Source organism: Fundulus heteroclitus, unplaced genomic scaffold (genome assembly GCF_011125445.2).
Source record: "Fundulus heteroclitus isolate FHET01 unplaced genomic scaffold, MU-UCD_Fhet_4.1 scaffold_56, whole genome shotgun sequence".
Taxonomy (NCBI): Eukaryota; Metazoa; Chordata; class Actinopteri; order Cyprinodontiformes; family Fundulidae; genus Fundulus; species Fundulus heteroclitus.
Genome location: NW_023396989.1, coordinates 383,178 through 407,887, shown reverse-complemented (window position 1 = coordinate 407,887; position 24,710 = coordinate 383,178). Strand labels below are relative to the sequence as shown.

General features: G+C 52.7%; 1 protein-coding gene across 2 annotated transcripts in view; it reads left to right on the top strand.

Annotated features, from left to right (window-relative positions):
* The window catches only part of LOC105920276 (dynein heavy chain 17, axonemal), a 56,826-nt gene that overhangs the window by 28,709 nt on the left and 3,407 nt on the right, over positions 1–24,710 (top strand). For both annotated transcript variants that reach the window (XM_036132898.1, XM_036132897.1), the window contains exons 7-20: positions 7,281–7,433; positions 7,501–7,587; positions 7,656–7,814; positions 7,900–8,016; positions 8,796–9,046; positions 20,048–20,240; positions 20,354–20,500; positions 20,574–20,679; positions 20,787–20,878; positions 20,951–21,067; positions 21,143–21,286; positions 22,807–22,980; positions 23,053–23,289; positions 23,366–23,535. In XM_036132898.1, the coding sequence (XP_035988791.1) occupies positions 7,281–7,433; positions 7,501–7,587; positions 7,656–7,814; positions 7,900–8,016; positions 8,796–9,046; positions 20,048–20,240; positions 20,354–20,500; positions 20,574–20,679; positions 20,787–20,878; positions 20,951–21,067; positions 21,143–21,286; positions 22,807–22,980; positions 23,053–23,289; positions 23,366–23,535 (2,147 nt within the window). The remainder of the gene's footprint in view (positions 1–7,280; positions 7,434–7,500; positions 7,588–7,655; positions 7,815–7,899; positions 8,017–8,795; positions 9,047–20,047; positions 20,241–20,353; positions 20,501–20,573; positions 20,680–20,786; positions 20,879–20,950; positions 21,068–21,142; positions 21,287–22,806; positions 22,981–23,052; positions 23,290–23,365; positions 23,536–24,710) is intronic.

Sequence of the window (24,710 nt, the reverse complement as noted above, 5' to 3'; positions counted from 1 at the left end):
GGTTCTGCTGCAGCTAAATGTCACACGCTGTGGTTCTGGTGCAGCTAAATGTCACACGCTGTGGTTCTGCTGGAGCTAAATGTCACGCTGTGGTTCTGCTGCAGCTAAATATCACACGCTGTGGTTCTGCTGCAGCTAAATGTCACACGCTGTGGTTCTGCTGCAGCTAAATGTCACACGCTGCGGTTCTGCTGCAGCTAAATGTCACACGCTGCGGTTCTGCTGCAGCTAAATGTCACACGCTGTGGTTCTGCTGCAGCTAAATGTAAAACGCTGTGGTTCTGCTGCAGCTAAATGTCACACGCTGTGGTTCTGCTGCAGCTAAATATTACACGCTGTGGTTCTGCTGCAGCTAAATGTCACACGCTGTGGTTCTGCTGCAGCTAAATGTCACACGCTGTGGTTCTGCTGCAGCTAAATGTCACACGCTGTGGTTCTGCTGCAGCTAAATGTCACACGCTGTGGTTCTGCTGCAGCTAAATGTCACACGCTGTGGTTCTGCTGCAGCTAAATGTCACACGCTGTGGTTCTGCTGCAGCTAAATGTCACACGCTGTGGTTCTGCTGCAGCTAAATGTCACACGCTGTGGTTCTGCTGCAGCTAAATGTCACACGCTGTGGTTCTGCTGCAGCTAAATGTCACACGCTGTGGTTCTGCTGCAGCTAAATGTCACACGCTGCGGTTCTGCTGCAGCTAAATGTCACACGCTGTGATTCTGCTGCAGCTAAATTTCACACGCTGCGGTTTTGCTGCAGCTAAATGTCACACGCTGTGGTTCTGCTGCAGCTAAATGTCACACGCTGCGGTTCTGCTGCAGCTAAATGTCACACGCTGCGGTTCTGCTGCAGCTAAATGTCACACGCTGTGGTTCTGCTGCAGCTAAATGTCACACGCTGCGGTTCTGCTGCAGCTAAATGTCACACGCTGTGGTTCTGCTGGAGCTAAATGTCACGCTGTGGTTCTGCTGCAGCTAAATATCACACGCTGTGGTTCTGCTGCAGCTAAATGTAAAATGCTGTGGTTCTGCTGCAGCTAAATGTCACACGCTGCGGTTCTGCTGCAGCTAAATGTCACACGCTGTGGTTCTGCTGCAGCTAAATATCACACGCTGTGGTTCTGCTGCAGCTAAATGTCACACGCTGTGGTTCTGCTGCAGCTAAATATCACACGCTGTGGTTCTGCTGCAGCTAAATGTCACACGCTGTGGTTCTGCTGCTGCAGCTAAATATCACACGCTGTGGTTCTGCTGCAGCTAAATGTCACACGCTGTGGTTCTGCTGCAGCTAAATGTCACACGCTGTGGTTCTGCTGCAGCTAAATGTCACGCTGTGGTTCTGCTGCAGCTAAATGTCACACGCTGTGGTTCTGCTGCAGCTAAATGTAAAACGCTGTGGTTCTGCTGCAGCTAAATGTAAAACGCTGTGGTTCTGCTGCAGCTAAATGTCACACGCTGTGGTTCTGCTGCAGCTAAATGTAAAACGCTGTGGTTCTGCTGCAGCTAAATGTCACACGCTGTGGTTCTGCTGCAGCTAAATGTCACACGCTGTGGTTCTGCTGCAGCTAAATGTCACACGCTGTGGTTCTGCTGCAGCTAAATGTCACACGCTGTGGTTCTGCTGCAGCTAAATGTCACACGCTGTGGTTCTGCTGCAGCTAAATATCACACGCTGTGGTTCTGCTGCAGCTAAATGTCACACGATGTGGTTCTGCTGCAGCTAAATGTCACACGCTGTGGTTCTGCTGCAGCTAAATGTAAAACGCTGTGGTTCTGCTGCAGCTAAATGTCACACGCTGTGGTTCTGCTGCAGCTAAATGTCACGCTGTGGTTCTGCTGCAGCTAAATGTCACACGCTGTGGTTCTGCTGCAGCTAAATGTCACACGCTGTGGTTCTGCTGCAGCTAAATGTAAAACGCTGTGGTTCTGCTGCAGCTAAATGTCACACGCTGTGGTTCTGCTGCAGCTAAATGTCACACGCTGCGGTTCTGCTGCAGCTAAATGTAAAACGCTGTGGTTCTGCTGCAGCTAAATGTAAAACGCTGTGGTTCTGCTGCAGCTAAATGTCACGCTGTGGTTCTGCTGCAGCTAAATGTCACACGCTGTGGTTCTGCTGCAGCTAAATGTCACGCTGTGGTTCTGCTGCAGCTAAATGTCACACGCTGTGGTTCTGCTGCAGCTAAATGTCACACGCTGTGGTTCTGCTGCAGCTAAATGTAAAACGCTGTGGTTCTGCTGCAGCTAAATGTCACACGCTGTGGTTCTGCTGCAGCTAAATGTCACACGCTGTGGTTCTGCTGCAGCTAAATGTCACACGCTGTGGTTTCTGCTGCAGCTAAATGTAAAACGCTGTGGTTCTGCTGCAGCTAAATGTCACACGCTGTGGTTCTGCTGCAGCTAAATGTCACACGCTGCGGTTCTGCTGCAGCTAAATGTAAAACGCTGTGGTTCTGCTGCAGCTAAATGTAAAACGCTGTGGTTCTGCTGCAGCTAAATGTCACGCTGTGGTTCTGCTGCAGCTAAATGTCACACGCTGTGGTTCTGCTGCAGCTAAATGTCACACGCTGTGGTTCTGCTGCAGCTAAATGTCACACGCTGTGGTTCTGCTGCAGCTAAATGTAAAACGCTGTGGGTTCTGCTGCAGCTAAATGTCACACGCTGTGGTTCTGCTGCAGCTAAATGTAAAACGCTGTGGTTCTGCTGCAGCTAAATGTCACACGCTGTGGTTCTGCTGCAGCTAAATGTAAAACGCTGTGGTTCTGCTGCGGCTAAATGTCACACGCTGTGGTTCTGCTGCAGCTAAATGTCACACGCTGTGGTTCTGCTGCAGCTAAATGTCACACGCTGTGGTTCTGCTGCGGCTAAATGTCACACGCTGTGGTTCTGCTGCGGCTAAATGTATAACGCTGTGGTTCTGCTGCAGCTAAATGTCACACGCTGTGGTTCTGCTGCAGCTAAATGTAAAACGCTGTGGTTCTGCTGCAGCTAAATGTCACACGCTGTGGTTCTGCTGCAGCTAAATGTCACACGCTGTGGTTCTGCTGCAGCTAAATGTCACACGCTGTGGTTCTGCTGCAGCTAAATGTCACACGCTGTGGTTCTGCTGCGGCTAAATGTCACACGCTGTGGTTCTGCTGCGGCTAAATGTAAAACGCTGTGGTTCTGCTGCAGCTAAATGTCACACGCTGCGGTTCTGCTGCAGCTAAATGTCACACGCTGCGGTTCTGCTGCAGCTAAATGTCACACGCTGTGGTTCTGCTGCAGCTAAATGTTACACGCTGTGGTTCTGCTGGAGCTAAATGTCACGCTGTGGTTCTGCTGCAGCTAAATATCACACGCTGTGGTTCTGCTGCAGCTAAATGTAAAATGCTGTGGTTCTGCTGCAGCTAAATGTCACACGCTGTGGTTCTGCTGGAGCTAAATGTCACGCTGTGGTTCTGCTGCAGCTAAATGTCACACGCTGCGGTTCTGCTGCAGCTAAATGTCACACGCTGTGGTTCTGCTGCAGCTAAATGTTACACGCTGTGTTTCTGCTGGAGCTAAATGTCACACGCTGTGGTTCTGCTGCAGCTAAATGTCACACGCTGTGGTTCTGCTGCAGCTAAATGTAAAATGCTGTGGTTCTGCTGCAGCTAAATGTCACACGCTGTGGTTCTGCTGCAGCTAAATGTCACACGCTGTGGTTCTGCTGCAGCTAAATGTAAAACGCTGTGGTTCTGCTGCAGCTAAATGTAAAACGCTGTGGTTCTGCTGCAGCTAAATGTCACACGCTGTGGTTCTGCTGCAGCTAAATGTCACACGCTGTGGTTCTGCTGCAGCTAAATATCACATGCTGTGGTTCTGCTGCAGCTAAATGTAAAACGCTGTGGTTCTGCTGCAGCTAAATGTCACACGCTGTGGTTCTGCTGCAGCTAAATATCACATGCTGTGGTTCTGCTGCAGCTAAATGTCACGCTGTGGTTCTGCTGCAGCTAAATGTCACACGCTGTGGTTCTGCTGCAGCTAAATGTCACACGCTGTGGTTCTGCTGCAGCTAAATGTAAAACGCTGTGGTTCTGCTGCAGCTAAATGTCACACGCTGTGGTTCTGCTGCAGCTAAATGTAAAACGCTGTGGTTCTGCTGCAGCTAAATGTCACACGCTGTGGTTCTGCTGCAGCTAAATGTAAAACGCTGTGGTTCTGCTGCGGCTAAATGTCACACGCTGTGGTTCTGCTGCAGCTAAATGTCACACGCTGTGGTTCTGCTGCAGCTAAATGTCACACGCTGTGGTTCTTCTGCGGCTAAATGTCACACGCTGTGGTTCTGCTGCGGCTAAATGTATAACGCTGTGGTTCTGCTGCAGCTAAATGTCACACGCTGTGGTTCTGCTGCAGCTAAATGTAAAACGCTGCGGTTCTGCTGCAGCTAAATGTCACACGCTGCGGTTCTGCTGCAGCTAAATGTCACACGCTGCGGTTCTGCTGCAGCTAAATGTCACACGCTGTGGTTCTGCTGCAGCTAAATGTCACACGCTGTGGTTCTGCTGCAGCTAAATATCACATGCTGTGGTTCTGCTGCAGCTAAATGTCACACGCTGTGGTTCTGCTGCAGCTAAATATCACACGCTGTGGTTCTGCTGCAGCTAAATGTAAAACGCTGTGGTTCTGCTGCAGCTAAATGTCACACGCTGTGGTTCTGCTGCAGCTAAATGTAAAACGCTGTGGTTCTGCTGCAGCTAAATGTCACACGCTGTGGTTCTGCTGCAGCTAAATGTCACACGCTGTGGTTCTGCTGCAGCTAAATGTCACACGCTGTGGTTCTGCTGCAGCTAAATGTCACACGCTGTGGTTCTGCTGCAGCTAAATGTAAAACGCTGTGGTTCTGCTGCATCTAAATGTCACACGCTGCGGTTCTGCTGCAGCTAAATGTCACAGGCTGTGGTTCTGCTGCAGCTAAATGTCACACGCTGTGGTTCTGCTGCAGCTAAATGTCACACGCTGTGGTTCTGCTGCAGCTAAATGTCACACGCTGTGGTTCTGCTGCAGCTAAATGTAAAACGCTGTGGTTCTGCTGCAGCTAAATGTAAAACGCTGTGGTTCTGCTGCAGCTAAATGTCACACGCTGTGGTTCTGCTGCAGCTAAATGTAAAACGCTGAGGTTCTGCTGCGGCTAAATGTCACACGCTGTGGTTCTGCTGCAGCTAAATGTCACACGCTGTGGTTCTGCTGCAGCTAAATGTCACATGCTGTGGTTCTGCTGCAGCTAAATGTCACACGCTGTGGTTCTGCTGCAGCTAAATGTCACACGCTGTGGTTCTGCTGCAGCTAAATGTAAAACGCTGTGGTTCTGCTGCAGCTAAATGTAAAACGCTGTGGTTCTGCTGCATCTAAATGTCACACGCTGTGGTTCTGCTGCAGCTAAATGTAAAACGCTGTGGTTCTGCTGCAGCTAAATGTAAAACGCTGTGGTTCTGCTCCAGATGTATCATGAACCTCATCAGGCGGCTGCTACAGCCTTCATTACACTGCCAGCATGGCGCAGGGAAAAATACTGTATGTGGATCAGAACAAAAGTACTTCAGGATCTCTCAGACATTTCTACATTGTTTTCAGAATTTCTTAAATTGTCTCAAAATAAAATAATTTGACTAATTAACAAATTGTAAAAACAACCCTTGACTTGTTGAGCATTAAATAATCGTCAGTGACAGACCTATATATACCCTGTTTCTTCTTAAAGGTACATAGCCATGTTATATGCTTATAAAAAAGGCCAAAAACGTTTAATTTTGATAAAATAAAGCGATGTAGACCAAGCCTCCATCCTGATAATGTTCTGCTGATCCTTTTGGAGGTTAGAAAGAATCCAGCGCTGGGCATGATGAGCAGACATAGACAGATGTGGCATGGTTTGCCTAATTAATAAATAAAGCCTGACCCTCTGCTACGCCTGGCAGTAAACAAAGACCAGCGTTATTAATTAAAGACACCTACAGCAGCTCTAAGCGCCTCAGATCAGAACCTTTCCTCACATCATCATCTCTGCGTCACATCTGAGCCTCGGCAGCTTTAACGTTCACACTGGATTCCCAGAGACGTTCCAGACTTTTCCCTCCAAGAATCATAGATTTTTTAATGTTTTTTTCACTGGATCTTTGACCTGTTTTCATTGTTTCACTGGGAGATGCTAATAGCCGTTAGCCACTTCCTGGTTTAACCCCTGCTGCACATGTGCAGTACGCAATTTCGTTAACATTGGAAATAAACACCAAAGGTTTTATTTATTAACAAACTGAGCAAGAGCGAAGCATAAAACACCAAAATAACAACTAATACGCTGCAGACGTGATAATGTTTAATAAAATCTTTGTGAGCTGCTGACGTAGAATTAAGGCCCGTTTACACTACACCTAAAAACCGAGCCATGCCGAAACCGGTCCGAGCTTAGTCCAGTTAACTGAGATAAATGCAGCCGTTTACACACACAGGAGTTATCTCGGTTATTTGTTCCTTGGTTGCTCCTCGCCTCCTAGTGGCGATCTGCGTTACTACCGCTCTCTGGGATTGAAGGCGGGACCGAGCAAATCAAAATGGCGGCACCCGTAATATTCAGGATGTTATGGTTAGACAGAGTCGGCTTTTGGGACGTGGATAAGACAAATGAACGTCTAATAAGGATTTACAGACGCAGGAAACAACAACAGACGCTGAGGTTCATAAGCAGAGTCATCTCTGGAAACCATGTTGCACGGTAAGGAAGCTAGTATTATTATGAATGTCTGAAATTTGTCTGAATGGAGTGTGAATCGGGACGTGCAGCCAGACACGCCGGGAAACCCGCGGACAGTCAGCTGACTGTAAGGGGATGACGCGGTCTGCTCATTCGCTCCTCGTTATCAGATAACCGGGATAAAAAAAACCAGTCCGAGACCTACTGATGAACTGGTCTGCAGTTAGCGCGGTCCGATTATCGTTAGCGCGGTCCGGTTCAGTCTGCTGACCATTTACACACAAGAGTTATCTCGGTTACCGAGCTCGGACTAGTCTCGGCTCGGTTAAAAAAGTGTAGTGTAAACGGGCCTATAAAGAAGTCACATAACGTGGCTATGCTCCTTTAAATTCACTTTTTCATTTTAGCGACCACTGCTACACATCAGAGTTTAAACATTAAACATGTTACTAACGCTTAATGCTGCGCCAGCTGCTCTGGTTGGGACGCCTCCCTGTGGACGTTTAGAGGGCACGTCCCTCCCGGGTCAGAACCAGAACCCTTTCTCACAGGCCTCGCTGTCTCTGTTCTCTGCAGAGCAGGAAGTTTCTGCCTGGACCGGGAGTGATCCGTGTTCTGGAGTCAGAACCCGGTCCGGTTCTGGATGACGTCAGACTGGTGATCCAGACCCTCCAGGCTCTAAAATCAGCGTATACCCAGAAGCAGACCCAGCTGGAGCTCCAGAACCAGGTACCGTCTGCGGTGCTGAAGTCACATGGTGAGTGATGTCATCCACGCTCGTTTTGCTGTCCCACAGGCCACGCCCACTCGCCACTGGACCTTCCCGTCCACCCTGGTCTTCTCCCAGCTGGACACCTTCCTGCGCCGCCTGCTCAGCATCCAGGTACCGCCCCACCCCACCTGGACCCGCTCACTTCCTGCCGTCTGACCCCGCCTCTCACGCCCCCGCAGGAAGCACAGCGCGTCGCTGCGCGGTTCTACCGGCTGGGTCGGACGGTTCTGTTCGGGCTCAACAGCACGACGGCGGTTCAGCAGGTGTCTGAGGAATTCCTGGTCCAGGTGAGGCTGCTGTCCGGCTGCAGCTGTGACCCAACCGACCCGGAGGACCAGGTGAGAGCAGGCGACCCCTCAGCTGATCTCTGAGCTGTCACATGACCCAACGCCACTTCCTGTCACATGACCCGCCTTCCCTCAGAACTTTGAGCTGAAACTGGATCGCTTCCAGGCAGAGCTGTCACACCTGGAGACCCGACTGGTGTCGGTTCTGAGCACGGCACTGGGGGACTGCAGCGAGGCTTCGTCTGCTGCCAAGGTACAAGGTTCTGATGGGGTCAGAACAGTTGGTTCTGACCCCATCAGAACCGGACTTTCTGCTCTTATTGGTTCTAAGTGACCCTTACCAGTTCTCCTACTGTGAGTTTCACTGAACTTGACTTATTCTGAGCCGCTGTAACCGGTTCTAACCTGCTGTAACCGGATCTGTAACCTGAGCCGCTGTAACCGGTTCTAACCTGCTGTAACCGGTTCTGAAGCACTGTAACTGGTTCTAACCTGCTGTAACCGGTTCTAACCTGCTGTAACTGGTTTTAACCTGCTGTAACTGGTTCAAACCTGCTGTAACCGGTTCTGAGCCGCTGTAAACGGTTCTGATGCACTGTAACCGGTTCTAACCTGCTGTAACCGGTTCTGAGCCGCTGTAACTGGTTCGAACCTGCTGTAACCGGTTCTGAGCCGATGTAACTGGTTCTGTAACCTGAGCCGCTGTAACCGGTTCTAACCTGCTGTAACCGGTTTTGAGCGTTGTAACCGGTTCTGATGCACTGTAACCGGTTCTGAAGCACTGTAACTGGTTCTAACCTGCTGTAACCGGTTCTAACCTGCTGTAACCGGTTTTAACCTGCTGTAACTGGTTCAAACCTGCTGTAACCGGTTCTGATGCACTGTAACCGGTTCTGAGCCGATGTAACCGGTTCTGTAACCTGAGCCGCTGTAACCGGTCCCATTTTGACTCGCTGTGGCCAGATGTGCAGTGATTTGGACCTGACAGAACCTGGGCCCTCTGACCCCTGTGACCCATCCTCTGCCTTTCAGATTGTACAGATGTTCTGGTTCTTCGTGGACCAGAGGGCGGTCCGGGATCAGCTTCATCCACACCTGAACCGGCTAGCGGACCATGTTCTGACTGATCTGGATCAGACCGAGTCGGAGTTCTACAACGAGAAAGAACGGCCTGAGAGGTTCTTCAGGTTCCATCCCACCGCTGTGGCTCGCCTCTGCTGGAACCGCCAGCTGCGCCGCAGAGCGGAAGCAGCTCTGAGGAGCTTCGGTACCATCCAGAACCTGTAAGGGCTACGGACACTCAGAGCCGGGTCAGAACACTCAGTGATCCGGGTCACGGCAGCAGAAGGGCTTCAGTCGGAGGCAGCCGGACGTTTGGACACCGATCCAGAGAGAGAGCAGCCTGCAGTTGGAGCGCTGCTGGTTCTGAAAGGTCGTGACCTTCGGTGGTCTGGTGACTTAGAGATCCTCCTCAGGATCTCACCCCGATCCCAAAGAGGCCAAGTTCTGGCGCTGGTAACCAGCGGGTCGTTTCTCACCGTCTAATGTCCCCCATCAGAACGTTTAGCCAGGCAGGTAAATGACTCTGAGCTCTCTCACCTGGTGGCAGTTTACCTGCAGGTGACCCCAGGTGACTCTGAGCTGAAGGTGAAGCAGCGACTAGCTTAGGAGACAGACCCCTGTCCACTGACTATTGTCCACAGACTACTGTCCACGGACTACTGTCCACTGGCTCCTGTCCACAGACTACTGTCCACTGACTGCTGTCCACTGACTCCTGTCCACTGACTATTGTCCACAGACTACTGTCCACGGACTACTGTCCACAGACTGCTGTCCACTGACTGCTGTCCACTGACTGCTGTCCACAGACTACTGTCCACAGACTACTGTCCACAGACTGCTGTCCACTGACTGCTGTCCACTGACTCCTGTCCACTGACTCCTGTCCACAGACTGCTGTCCACTGACTCCTGTCCACTGACTATTGTCCACAGACTACTGTCCACGGACTACTGTCCACTGGCTCCTGTCCACAGACTACTGTCCACTGACTGCTGTCCACAGACTGCTGTCCACTGACTGCTGTCCACTGACTACTGTCCACTGGCTCCTGTCCACTGGCTCCTGTCCACTGACTACTGTCCACTGACTGCTGTCCACAGACTGCTGTCCACTGACTACTGTCCACTGACTACTGTCCACTGACTGCTGTCCACTGACTATTGTCCACAGACTACTGTCCACAGACTGCTGTCCACTGACTGCTGTCCACTGACTACTGTCCACTGGCTCCTGTCCACTGACTGCTGTCCACTGACTGCTGTCCACTGACTGCTGTCCACTGACTACTGTCCACTGACTACTGTCCACTGACTCCTGTCCACTGACTGCTGTCCACTGACTCTTGTCCACTGACTACTGTCCACTGACTGCTGTCCACAGACTACTGTCCACTGACTGCTGTCCACTGACTACTGTCCACTGACTACTGTCCACTGACTGCTGTCCACAGACTACTGTCCACAGACTACTGTCCACTGACTGCTGTCCACTGACTACTGTCCACTGACTACTGTCCACTGACTGCTGTCCACTGACTACTGTCCACTGACTCCTGTCCACTGACTCCTGTCCACAGACTCCTGTCCACAGACTGCTGTCAACTGACTGCTGTCCACAGACTGCTGTCCACTGACTGCTGTCCACTGACTATTGTCCACTGACTACTGTCCACGGACTACTGACTGCTGTCCACTGACTGCTGTCCACTGACTGCTGTCCACTGACTATTGTCCACTGACTGCTGTCCACTGGCTCCTGTCCACTGACTGCTGTCCACTGACTGCTGTCCACTGGCTCCTGTCCACTGACTGCTGTCCACTGACTGCTGTCCACTGACTATTGTCCACTGACTGCTGTCCACTGACTGCTGTCCACTGACTCCTGTCCACAGACTCCTGTCCACAGACTGCTGTCAACTGACTGCTGTCCACAGACTACTGTCCACTGACTACTGTCCACTGACTGCTGTCCACTGACTACTGTCCACTGACTGCTGTCCACTGACTGCTGTCCACTGACTCCTGTCCACAGACTCCTGTCCACAGACTGCTGTCAACTGACTGCTGTCCACAGACTACTGTCCACAGACTGCTGTCCACTGACTGCTGTCCACTGACTCCTGTCCACAGACTCCTGTCCACTGACTGCTGTCCACAGACTGCTGTCCACAGACTGCTGTCCACTGACTCCTGTCCACTGACTGCTGTCCACTGACTCCTGTCCATAGACTGCTGTCCACTGACTGCTGTCCACTGACTCCTGTCCACTGACTCCTGTCCACTGACTGCTGTCCACTGACTACTGTCCACTGACTGCTGTCCACTGACTCCTGTCCACTGACTCCTGTCCACTGACTACTGTCCACTGACTGCTGTCCACTGACTACTGTCCACTGACTGCTGTCCACTGGCTCCTGTCCACTGACTGCTGTCCACAGACTACTGTCCACTGACTCCTGTCCACTGACTACTGTCCACTGACTGCTGTCCACAGACTACTGTCCACTGACTGCTGTCCACTGACTACTGTCCACTGACTACTGTCCACGGACTGACTGCTGTCCACTGACTGCTGTCCACTGACTACTGTCCACGGACTGCTGTCCACTGACTGCTGTCCACTGACTGCTGTCCACTGACTGCTGTCCACAGACTACTGTCCACTGACTCCTGTCCACTGACTCCTGTCCACTGACTCCTGTCCATAGACTGCTGTCCACTGACTACTGTCCACTGACTACTGACTCCTGTCCACTGACTGCTGTCCACTGACTACTGTCCACGGACTGCTGTCCACTGACTGCTGTCCACTGACTCCTGTCCACTGACTACTGACTCCTGTCCACTGACTGCTGTCCACTGACTACTGTCCACGGACTGCTGTCCACAGACTGCTGTCCACTGACTACTGTCCACGGACTACTGTCCACTGACTGCTGTCCACAGACTACTGTCCACTGACTACTGACTCCTGTCCACTGACTGCTGTCCACTGACTACTGTCCACGGACTACTGTCCACTGACTGCTGTCCACAGACTACTGTCCACTGACTCCTGTCCACTGACTCCTGTCCACTGACTCCTGTCCATAGACTGCTGTCCACTGACTACTGTCCACGGACTACTGACTCCTGTCCACTGACTGCTGTCCACTGACTACTGTCCACGGACTGCTGTCCACTGACTGCTGTCCACTGACTGCTGTCCACTGACTCCTGTCCACTGACTACTGTCCACTGACTGCTGTCCACAGACTACTGTCCACTGACTGCTGTCCACAGACTACTGTCCACTGACTCCTGTCCACTGACTCCTGTCCACTGACTCCTGTCCATAGACTGCTGTCCACTGACTACTGTCCACTGACTACTGACTCCTGTCCACTGACTGCTGTCCACTGACTACTGTCCACGGACTGCTGTCCACTGACTGCTGTCCACTGACTCCTGTCCACAGACTGCTGTCCACAGACTACTGTCCACTGACTCCTGTCCACTGACTCCTGTCCACTGACTCCTGTCCATAGACTGCTGTCCACAGACTACTGTCCACGGACTACTGACTCCTGTCCACTGACTGCTGTCCACTGACTGCTGTCCACAGACTACTGTCCACTGACTGCTGTCCACAGACTACTGTCCACTGACTCCTGTCCACTGACTCCTGTCCACTGACTCCTGTCCATAGACTGCTGTCCACTGACTACTGTCCACTGACTACTGTCCACTGACTGCTGTCCACTGACTACTGTCCACTGACTCCTGTCCACTGACTACTGTCCACTGACTGCTGTCCACTGACTGCTGTCCACTGACTCCTGTCCACTGACTACTGTCCACTGACTGCTGTCCACAGACTACTGTCCACTGACTCCTGTCCACTGACTACTGTCCACTGACTGCTGTCCACAGACTACTGTCCACTGACTGCTGTCCACTGACTGCTGTCCACTGACTATTGTCCACTGACTGCTGTCCACTGACTGCTGTCCACTGACTGCTGTCCACTGACTCCTGTCCACAGACTCCTGTCCACTGACTGCTGTCCACAGACTGCTGTCCACAGACTGCTGTCCACAGACTGCTGTCCACTGACTCCTGTCCACTGACTCCTGTCCACTGACTGCTGTCCACTGACTACTGTCCACTGACTGCTGTCCACTGACTCCTGTCCACTGACTGCTGTCCACTGACTCCTGTCCACTGACTACTGTCCACTGACTGCTGTCCACAGACTACTGTCCACTGACTCCTGTCCACTGACTACTGTCCACTGACTGCTGTCCACTGACTGCTGTCCACTGACTACTGTCCACTGACTGCTGTCCACTGACTACTGTCCACTGACTGCTGTCCACTGACTGCTGTCCACTGACTCCTGTCCACTGACTACTGTCCACTGACTGCTGTCCACAGACTACTGTCCACTGACTCCTGTCCACTGACTACTGTCCACTGACTGCTGTCCACTGACTACTGTCCACTGACTGCTGTCCACTGACTGCTGTCCACTGACTACTGTCCACTGACTGCTGTCCACAGACTACTGTCCACTGACTCCTGTCCACTGACTACTGTCCACTGACTGCTGTCCACTGACTGCTGTCCACAGACTACTGTCCACTGACTGCTGTCCACTGACTGCTGTCCACTGACTACTGTCCACTGACTACTGTCCACGGACTACTGACTGCTGTCCACTGACTGCTGTCCACTGACTACTGTCCACGGACTACTGACTCCTGTCCACTGACTGCTGTCCACTGACTACTGTCCACGGACTACTGACTCCTGTCCACTGACTCCTGTCCATAGACTGCTGTCCACTGACTACTGTCCACTGACTACTGTCCACTGACTGCTGTCCACTGACTCCTGTCCACTGACTCCTGTCCACTGACTACTGTCCACTGACTACTGTCCACAGACTCCTGTCCATAGACTCCTGTCCATAGACTGCTGTCCACTGGCTATTGTCCACTGACTGCTGTCCACTGACTACTGTCCACTGACTCCTGTCCACTGACTGCTGTCCACTGACTGCTGTCCACTGGCTCCTGTCCACAGACTCCTGTCCATAGACTGCTGTCCACTGGCTATTGTCCACTGACTGCTGTCCACTGACTACTGTCCACTGACTGCTGTCCACTGACTGCTGTCCACAGACTTCTGTCCCCAGACTGCTGTCCACTGACTCCTGTCCACTGACTGCTGTCCACTGACTCCTGTCCACTGACTGCTGTCCACTGACTACTGTCCACTGACTACTGTCCACTGACTGCTGTCCACAGACTGCTGTCCACTGACTACTGTCCACTGACTGCTGTCCACAGACTACTGTCCACTGACTACTGTCCACTGACTGCTGTCCACTGACTGCTGTCCACAGACTACTGTCCACAGACTGCTGTCCACTGACTGCTGTCCACTGACTGCTGTCCACTGACTCCTGTCCACTGACTACTGTCCACTGACTCCTGTCCACTGACTGCTGTCCACTGACTACTGTCCACTGACTACTGTCCACTGACTACTGTCCACTGACTACTGTCCACTGACTCCTGTCCACTGACTCCTGTCCACTGACTGCTGTCCACTGACTCCTGTCCACTGACTCCTGTCCACTGACTACTGTCCACAGACTACTGTCCACAGACTCCTGTCCACTGACTCCTGTCCACTGACTACTGTCCACTGACTGCTGTCCACAGACTACTGTCCACTGACTACTGTCCATTGACTCCTGTCCACTGACTGCTGTCCACTGACTACTGTCCACTGACTCCTGTCCACTGACTACTGTCCACTGACTACTGTCCACTGACTGCTGTCCACAGACTACTGTCCACTGACTGCTGTCCACTGACTACTGTCCACTGACTACTGACTGCTGTCCACTGACTGCTGTCCACTGACTACTGTCCACGGACTACTGACTGCTGTCCACTGACTGCTGTCCACTGGCTCCTGTCCACTGACTCCTGTCCACTGACTGCTGTCCACTGACTGCTGTCCACAGACTACTGTCCACTGACTACTGTCCATTGACTCCTGTCCACTGACTGCTGTCCACAGACTACTGTCCACAGACTCTTGTCCATAGACTGCTGTCCACTGACTACTGTCCACTGGCTATTGTCCACTGACTGCTGTCCACTGACTACTGTCCACTGACTCCTGTCCACTGACTACTGTCCACTGACTACTGTCCACTGACTACTGTCCACTGACTGCTGTCCACTGACTGCTGTCCACTGACTGCTGTCCACTGACTACTGTCCACTGACTACTGACTGCTGTCCACTGACTGCTGTCCACTGACTACTGTCCACTGACTACTGTCCACGGACTACTGACTGCTGTCCACTGACTGCTGTCCACTGGCTCCTGTCCACTGACTCCTGTCCACTGACTGCTGTCCACTGACTGCTGTCCACTGACTATTGTCCACTGACTACTGTCCACTGACTGCTGTCCACAGACTGCTGTCCACTGACTACTGTCCACTGACTGCTGTCCACTGACTGCTGTCCACAGACTACTGTCCACTGACTACTGTCCACAGACTACTGTCCACTGACTGCTGTCCACTGACTACTGTCCACTGACTGCTGTCCACAGACTACTGTCCACTGACTACTGTCCACTGACTGCTGTCCACAGACTACTGTCCACAGACTACTGTCCACTGACTGCTGTCCACAGACTACTGTCCACTGACTCCTGTCCACTGACTCCTGTCCACTGACTCCTGTCCACAGACTACTGTCCACTGACTCCTGTCCACTGACTGCTGTCCACAGACTACTGTCCACAGACTCCTGTCCATAGACTGCTGTCCACTGACTGCTGTCCACTGACTACTGTCCACTGACTACTGTCCACAGACTCCTGTCCACTGACTCCTGTCCACTGACTACTGTCCACTGACTGCTGTCCACAGACTACTGTCCACTGACTCCTGTCCACTGACTGCTGTCCACAGACTACTGTCCACAGACTACTGTCCACTGACTCCTGTCCACTGACTCCTGTCCACAGACTACTGTCCACTGACTCCTGTCCACTGACTCCTGTCCACTGACTGCTGTCCACAGACTACTGTCCACAGACTGCTGTCCACAGACTACTGTCCACTGACTACTGTCCACAGACTACTGTCCACAGACTCCTGTCCACTGACTCCTGTCCACTGACTACTGTCCACTGACTGCTGTCCACAGACTACTGTCCACTGACTCCTGTCCACTGACTGCTGTCCACAGACTACTGTCCACTGACTCCTGTCCACTGACTCCTGTCCACTGACTCCTGTCCACTGACTGCTGTCCACTGACTCCTGTCCACAGACTACTGTCCACTGACTCCTGTCCACTGACTCCTGTCCACTGACTACTGTCCACTGACTACTGTCCACTGACTACTGTCCACAGACTCCTGTCCACTGACTCCTGTCCACTGACTACTGTCCACTGACTGCTGTCCACAGACTACTGTCCACTGACTACTGTCCACTGACTACTGTCCACAGACTCCTGTCCACTGACTCCTGTCCACTGACTACTGTCCACTGACTGCTGTCCACAGACTACTGTCCACTGACTCCTGTCCACTGACTGCTGTCCACAGACTACTGTCCACAGACTCCTGTCCACAGACTCCTGTCCACTGGCTCCTGTCCACTGACTCCTGTCCACAGACTCCTGTCCATAGACTGCTGTCCACTGACTGCTGTCCACAGACTCCTGTCCATAGACTGCTGTCCACAGACTCCTGTCCACTGACTCCTGTCCACTGACTACTGTCCACTGACTGCTGTCCACAGACTACTGTCCACTGACTCCTGTCCACTGACTGCTGTCCACAGACTACTGTCCACAGACTCCTGTCCACAGACTCCTGTCCACTGGCTCCTGTCCACTGACTCCTGTCCACAGACTCCTGTCCATAGACTGCTGTCCACTGACTGCTGTCCACTGACTACTGTCCACTGACTGCTGTCCACTGACTACTGTCCACTGACTGCTGTCCACTGACTGCTGTCCACTGACTCCTGTCCACAGACTCCTGTCCACAGACTCCTGTCCATAGACTACTGTCCACTGACTACTGTCCACTGACTACTGTCCACTGACTGCTGTCCACTGACTGCTGTCCACTGACTGCTGTCCACCGACTCCTGTCCACCGACTCCTGTCCACTGACTGCTGTCCACCGACTCCTGTCCACTGACTGCTGTCCACCGACTCCTGTCCACTGACTGCTGTCCACCGACTACTGTCCACTGACTCCTGTCCACCGACTCCTGTCCACCGACTCCTGTCCACTGACTGCTGTCCACCGACTCCTGTCCACTGACTGCTGTCCACCGACTCCTGTCCACCGACTACTGTCCACTGACTACTGTCCACCGACTCCTGTCCACTGACTGCTGTCCACCGACTCCTGTCCACTGACTGCTGTCCACCGACTCCTGTCCACCGACTACTGTCCACTGACTACTGTCCACCGACTCCTGTCCACTGACTACTGTCCACTGACTACTGTCCACAGACTCCTGTCCACTGACTCCTGTCCACTGACTACTGTCCACTGACTGCTGTCCACAGACTACTGTCCACTGACTCCTGTCCACTGACTGCTGTCCACAGACTACTGTCCACAGACTCCTGTCCACAGACTCCTGTCCACTGGCTCCTGTCCACTGACTCCTGTCCACAGACTCCTGTCCATAGACTGCTGTCCACTGACTGCTGTCCACAGACTCCTGTCCATAGACTGCTGTCCACAGACTACTGTCCATAGACTGCTGTCCACTGACTGCTGTCCACTGACTACTGTCCACTGACTACTGTCCACAGACTCCTGTCCACTGACTCCTGTCCACTGACTACTGTCCACTGACTGCTGTCCACAGACTACTGTCCACTGACTCCTGTCCACTGACTGCTGTCCACAGACTACTGTCCACAGACTCCTGTCCACAGACTCCTGTCCACTGGCTCCTGTCCACTGACTCCTGTCCACAGACTCCTGTCCATAGACTGCTGTCCACTGACTGCTGTCCACTGACTACTGTCCACTGACTGCTGTCCACTGACTACTGTCCACTGACTGCTGTCCACTGACTGCTGTCCACTGACTCCTGTCCACAGACTCCTGTCCACAGACTCCTGTCCATAGACTACTGTCCACTGACTACTGTCCACTGACTACTGTCCACTGACTGCTGTCCACTGACTGCTGTCCACTGACTGCTGTCCACCGACTCCTGTCCACCGACTCCTGTCCACTGACTGCTGTCCACCGACTCCTGTCCACTGACTGCTGTCCACCGACTCCTGTCCACTGACTGCTGTCCACCGACTACTGTCCACTGACTCCTGTCCACCGACTCCTGTCCACCGACTCCTGTCCACTGACTGCTGTCCACCGACTCCTGTCCACTGACTGCTGTCCACCGACTCCTGTCCACCGACTACTGTCCACTGACTACTGTCCACCGACTCCTGTCCACTGACTGCTGTCCACCGACTCCTGTCCACCGACTACTGTCCACTGACTACTGTCCACTGACTGCTGTCCACTGACTGCTGTCCACAGACTGCTGTCCACTGACTACTGTCCACTGACTGCTGTCCACAGACTGCTGTCCACTGACTCCTGTCCACAGACTCCTGTCCATAGACTGCTGTCCACTGACTACTGTCCACTGACTGCTGTCCACTGACTGCTGTCCACAGACTGCTGTCCACCGACTACTGTCCACAGACTACTGTCCACCGACTCCTGTCCACTGACTGCTGTCCACCGACTCCTGTCCACTGACTGCTGTCCACCGACTACTGTCCACTGACTACTGTCCACCGACTCCTGTCCACTGACTGCTGTCCACCGACTCCTGTCCACCGACTACTGTCCACTGACTACTGTCCACTGACTGCTGTCCACTGACTGCTGTCCACAGACTGCTGTCCACTGACTACTGTCCACTGACTGCTGTCCACAGACTGCTGTCCACTGACTCCTGTCCACAGACTCCTGTCCATAGACTGCTGTCCACTGACTACTGTCCACCGACTCCTGTCCACTGACTGCTGTCCACCGACTCCTGTCCACCGACTACTGTCCACCGACTCCTGTCCACCGACTACTGTCCACTGACTACTGTCCACCGACTCCTGTCCACTGACTGCTGTCCACCGACTCCTGTCCACCGACTACTGTCCACTGACTACTGTCCACCGACTCCTGTCCACTGACTGCTGTCCACTGACTGCTGTCCACCGACTCCTGTCCACTGACTGCTGTCCACCGACTCCTGTCCACCGACTACTGTCCACTGACTACTGTCCACCGACTCCTGTCCACTGACTGCTGTCCACCGACTCCTGTCCACCGACTACTGTCCACTGACTACTGTCCACTGACTGCTGTCCACTGACTGCTGTCCACCGACTCCTGTCCACCGACTACTGTCCACTGACTACTGTCCACTGACTACTGTCCACTGACTGCTGTCCACTGACTCCTGTCCACAGACTACTGTCCACTGACTGCTGTCCACTGACTGCTGTAGGGGACAGGGGGGAAATAAAAACAGGAGTGACGCTAAGGTCAGGGTGGGGACAGGTGGAGGACGTCCCCGTCTCTCCCGGTCTCCTCCATGACGGACCTAGATGTAGAAGGGTCCGTCATGGAGGATGCGGCCCAGAATGGGACAGAGCCAGAACGTCTTCAGAACATCTTCAGAACGTCTTCAGAACGTCTGAGAACGTCTTCAGAACGTCTTCAGAACATCTGAGAACGTCTTCAGAAAGTCTGAGAACGTCTTCAGAACATTTTCAGAACGTCTTCAGAACATCTTCAGAACATTTTCAGAACGTCCTCAGAACATCTGAGAACGTCTTTAGAACATCTTCAGAACATCTGAGAACGTCTTTAGAACATCTTCAGAACATCTGAGAACGTCTTCAGAACATCTGAGAACGTCTTCAGAACATCTTCAGAACGTCCTCAGAACATCTGAGAACATCTTCAGAACATTTTCAGAACTTCTTCAGAAAGTCTGAGAACGTCTTCAGAACGTCTTCAGAACGTCTTCAGAACATCTGAGAACGTCTGAGAACGTCCGGTCTCCCCCGGTTTAAGTCTGCTGCTGCCGTGTCCCGGATGACCCAGGTTCTGGCAGAGAGTTCTGCTATGGTTCCGTCTTTGCAGGTGTGGCGGTTTGGCCGTGTCACGTGTGGTTCTGGAGAAGTGGAGGCAGATTGTGGACCTTCTGGAGGACTTTAGAACCGGCGTGCGTTCTGACTGGAGCGCCGGGCTGGAGTCTGACTGTGATGAGATCCTGAAGCATTCTCTGATCCAGATCAGCCCTCCGGCCCACCTGGAGGTGGCCTGCAGGTACCAGGTGGGTCAGCTCCAGAACCGGCCTAACCAGCTGAAGGTTCTGGTCCAAACAGAACTTCTGACCAGTTAGTGTGGAGCAACCAGAACTCCTCACCTCCTTCTCTGCGTCTGCAGCTGGAGGCGGTTCTCCTGGAGCTCAGGTATGTGAGCAGAGAAGGAGGCGTGGAGCTCCGCCCCCAGACCGCCCACTTCCTGGAGCGCAGAGATGACATCACACACACGTACCTCCGCCTGAGACAGATGGTGCTCTGCTACAACCAGGTGGAGCGTCTCACCTGCAGCCCGCAGCTCAGGCGGGCGCAGGTCATGTGACACGCTGCTGCTGCTGTTGCAGGTGGTGGGCGGGGCCATGGAGGCGGAGCTTCCTCTGATCCAGGACAAGCTGCAGGAGCTTCAGCGCCACCTGAGTGAACTGAAGAGGAGGACGTGGACCTGTGAAGGTGCACCACCCAGCACCAAGACTACCTGACGCTGCAGCACACCTGTATGCAGTGAGGGGGGCGGAGCATGAGGCTCCAGGTGATCGGGCCTTCTGCTGTTTGTGCAGGTGTGCAGCAGCAGAGCCAGCCCGTGGTGATGGTGCATTTCAACATCAGAGAAGCTAGAGCCAACATGGACGCCATGAGACGCATTGCACAGGTGAGTTAGAGCGCTGTCCTCACACAGGTGAGCTAATCCTCACTCCACCCATACCTGCTGCTGTTTCTGCAGGGGTGGGCGGAGCTTGAGCTTCTGCAGCGCTCAGGTTCTCTGTTGGAGAGCGGCGTGAACGATCAGACCTGCAGACTCCTTAAGACGGACGGGGAGCAGCTGCTTGGGCTGACACAGGTACGACTGCACACCTGGAGAGGGAGGGGCCAGAGTGCTGGAAGGTGCTGATGTGGATGGCTCACCTGTTCTCAGGTAAACAGGAGTCTGTACGGGGCTGATGAGTCCTCTCCCAGCTGGAGAACGTACCTGGACTACGTTGACGACAACGTCCTGGAGGGGCTGCAGCAGCTGCTGCGCAGAGCTCTGCGCTACCTGGCCGACAACATGAGCCCCCAGGTAGACGCCGCCGCCGCCGCCGCAGGGTTTCCTCTGGGCGTTTAAACCGCAGGGGTGGTCTGATTTGTTTATGGGGGTCTAATTAGCACATCTGGCTTTGTGACCCAGGAGAGCAGAGTTAATAAAGTAGTGATTAAGATTAGATAAGATAAGATAAGATGATGACAATGATGATGATGATGATGATGATGATGATGATTGATCTCACATTGGAGAAATTCACATGTCACATCGGCTCAGCAATCAGTAATCATAGGAAGAAGGTGTCAAGTAGGACGATTAATGTGTTTGGAGCTAAAATGTCCCTTTATAGAATGACTCCAGTGGCTGAATGCCCTCTACGTAAAGCAACTGGAGCGAGGAGACGTCAGAGCTGATGAGTGGCTGAAGCTGTGTGTGAATCAGTTGTCTTAGAGCAGCAGTATCAGAGAGAAAAGAGTTTTAAAAGTGTTTACGTGACGAGCAGCAGCTGTGCTGTGCCTGTCAGACAGCGCTGAGGGCAGCAGGAACCCCTCTGGCAGCTCCTGCTGCTGCTTTCAGAAAAGTTTAAACAAAGAAAGTCGCTAGAAAGTCATGAAAAGTTACTAAATATAGCAGCAAAGATGCTGAGTGGGCAAAGTGGGTCAGAGGTGGCGCTGATGTCTGGCAGCCTCCGTCAGTCCGCCCCAGGGCAGCTGTGGCTGCTAGCACAGCTCACCACCGTCAGGGTGGGAACGGCTGTAGGGTGAAGCGCTTTATATGTTCATCCACACTTTTCAATCCTCATCTTTTTATCTTTTAATCTCTCTTGAACGCTACAATGAAACAAACACTGTAAGCCTGGTTCCTCGCCTGTTTGTCTCGCTGTGTGTACTGCTAAAAACGTCACCTCTGTTCCACGCGGTGACAACAAAGAATCCTGTTTGAAACGTCTCCATCACGCACACTAGCTCCATTGTGGACGCCCTCAGAGATGGAGGAGAGTTAGTGCGGCTTCACATCCTTTGGACATGGTGTAAACAACAGATGGTGCTCAACCAGGGGACTTCCTGGTAAATCAGAGGGTTAGTCAGCAGACGCAGCGCTTAAACCGCTGCTCACTGTTCAGAACAGCAACACGTTGGCTTGTATGGAAGGAAATGATGTCTGCACTCAGGTAGGCTCCATGATGGGTTTAGATGCGTACCTCCTCCATAATGCACCTCTCTATGAAGAATATGAACGTTATTGTTGCAGATCCACAAATATACCGAGGGCTGCCAGTTGCTGTCCTCAGTCCTCATCAGAAGCTACACGATGAGAGTGTGCTCTGCGTTTTAGTCTGGTGACGCCACACTACGGCCGTTTACCGTGAACTAACAGAATAAGAGTGACATCAGCACGGCTGTAAACGTCACGCCCGCCATGGCGCCGTTGGTTGATGCTACCACCCAGCAGCCGTGGGGTTTCGGTCTACAGGTGTAGGTGCCAGTAACGAGGTGGAAGTCAACGAGCTGCTCACACCGACAGCAGCACCAACGCGTGTGAATGTGTGTCCACAGAGCCGTGGCCACGCCCTTTTGGCGGTCACGCTGCGGCTGCAGCAAAGCGGCTCTGCGTTTGAGCCGGAGATAGACGCTGGCCTCACAGACTTCCTGAAGGGCGTCATCAGCGAGGTCTACGCCGCCGCCGGGCTCGTTCCCAGGATCTCCGTCAGTCGCCATGCCAACTACCAGGTGAGTCTGGACTACTCTTACAGCGGTTGATGAGCAGCTTAAACACCTGTCTGCTCCTCACCTGCGTGCCAGGCGTCTCTGCAGCAGGACCCGGAGCTGTGCGCGCTGGAACAAGAGGTGATGTGTAGGCTGCTGCAGGTGAAGGAGGAGGCGGAGCAGCTGAGGGCGGGTCTAGACAGGTACTGTCACCTGTGGCAGAGGGACCGCAGGGCAGTGTTTCAGGAGTTCCTCACCTATGGCAAGCTGCTGGGAACCCATGAAGCAGAGGCTGAAAGGAGTCCGCCCACCCTAAAGGACTACCAGAGAGAGGTGGCGCACCTGGACACACCTGTATTCTGACCAGAGTTCAGGTTCACCACTTGGTTCTGCTGTGCTCCTCCCTTAGATCCAGGTCCTGCTGAGGTTCAGCTCAGAGGTGACTGGACTGGACGAGGTGATCGTCCTGCACGGCTGGCTGCAGGTGGACCTGCGTCCCTTCACCACCCGCCTGCTGTCCATCATCCTGGACTGGAAGCACATGTACACTGACCTACTGCTGGAGTCGGCCACCAAAAGGTGAGGCCCGGTGGACCTGGGTGGCTCCCGGTCACTTAGTTTATTATATTAAGCTCAGAATAAATGTCGGCCCTGTGACAGATCCAGTTATACACCAACATGTAGTCAATTAAATCCATGCATGTGGCGACAGTGGAGAGGAAAACTCCCCTTTAACAGGAAGAAAGAACCAGGCTCAGTGAGAAGGGCCGTCTGCCTCGACCCACTGGGGTCTAAAAATGATCCAGGAGTACTTCCTGTGTCAGAGGTGATTTGTTTCATTCGTCGATGCCAGACATGTTAAGGTAGTTTGCAAGGTTGCATCATTTTTTGCTGAACATTTTCTTTGCTCAGCACCGCTCAGTAATTACCTGACGTTAACGAGCTGGACTGTTAGGAGGAGGGAAGATGTGAGCAGTGGCAGAAGCTTAGTGGTGGCAGCAGGAAACGTAGAGGCGTGGCCACGTTATTCCTAAACATGTACAGCTCAAATGCATCAGACATCTGTTATTATGAGATTCAAGGTAAAATCTTATTTAGCTCATGTCTGTGACCCGACCTCTTTTGGCTGCTTGAGAAGAGACTAAATGATCTGGGAGATGATCTAACCCAATTGTTATGATTCTAACGAGGTGATGGATCCAGTTGTGGACAGAATCGCTCTATTGATGCGTGTCTCCAGGCCCCATGGTGCATGCTGGGATGTCTGAAGCTTGTGTGAGTCCAATTAAAGAAAAAATAAAGATCTACTATAATGGGACCCTTTTCTGGGGATTAGATTAAACTCAAATGTTATTAAAATGATCAGACAGGACAGGGTTGTGAGGAAATACTGTTAATTCTTTACAATCAATGCCATATGTCAGCACAAGGTCTAAAGTATGAAGCCAAGAGTGAGTCGGTTTATGCACATTTTGAGCAAAACCAATTGAATCTAGGATAGTTTTAAAGGCTACACTAAGGTTATCACATTCTGTCTCAACATAAATGTTAAAATCACCCACTATAATAACCTTATCAGTATTTAACACCAAATCAGAAGTGTGAGAACTGAGAGTCAGTAACTCTGTTGTGGGAACAGTCGTCAGTTCATTGAGTGATGGAGGCAGCGGTGGGTGGAGGTCTCTGGCTCAGTGGCTCCGCCCCCCGCCACGCTGTGGAGGAGAGCTTTGGGCCGAGGAAGATCCTGACGGCTC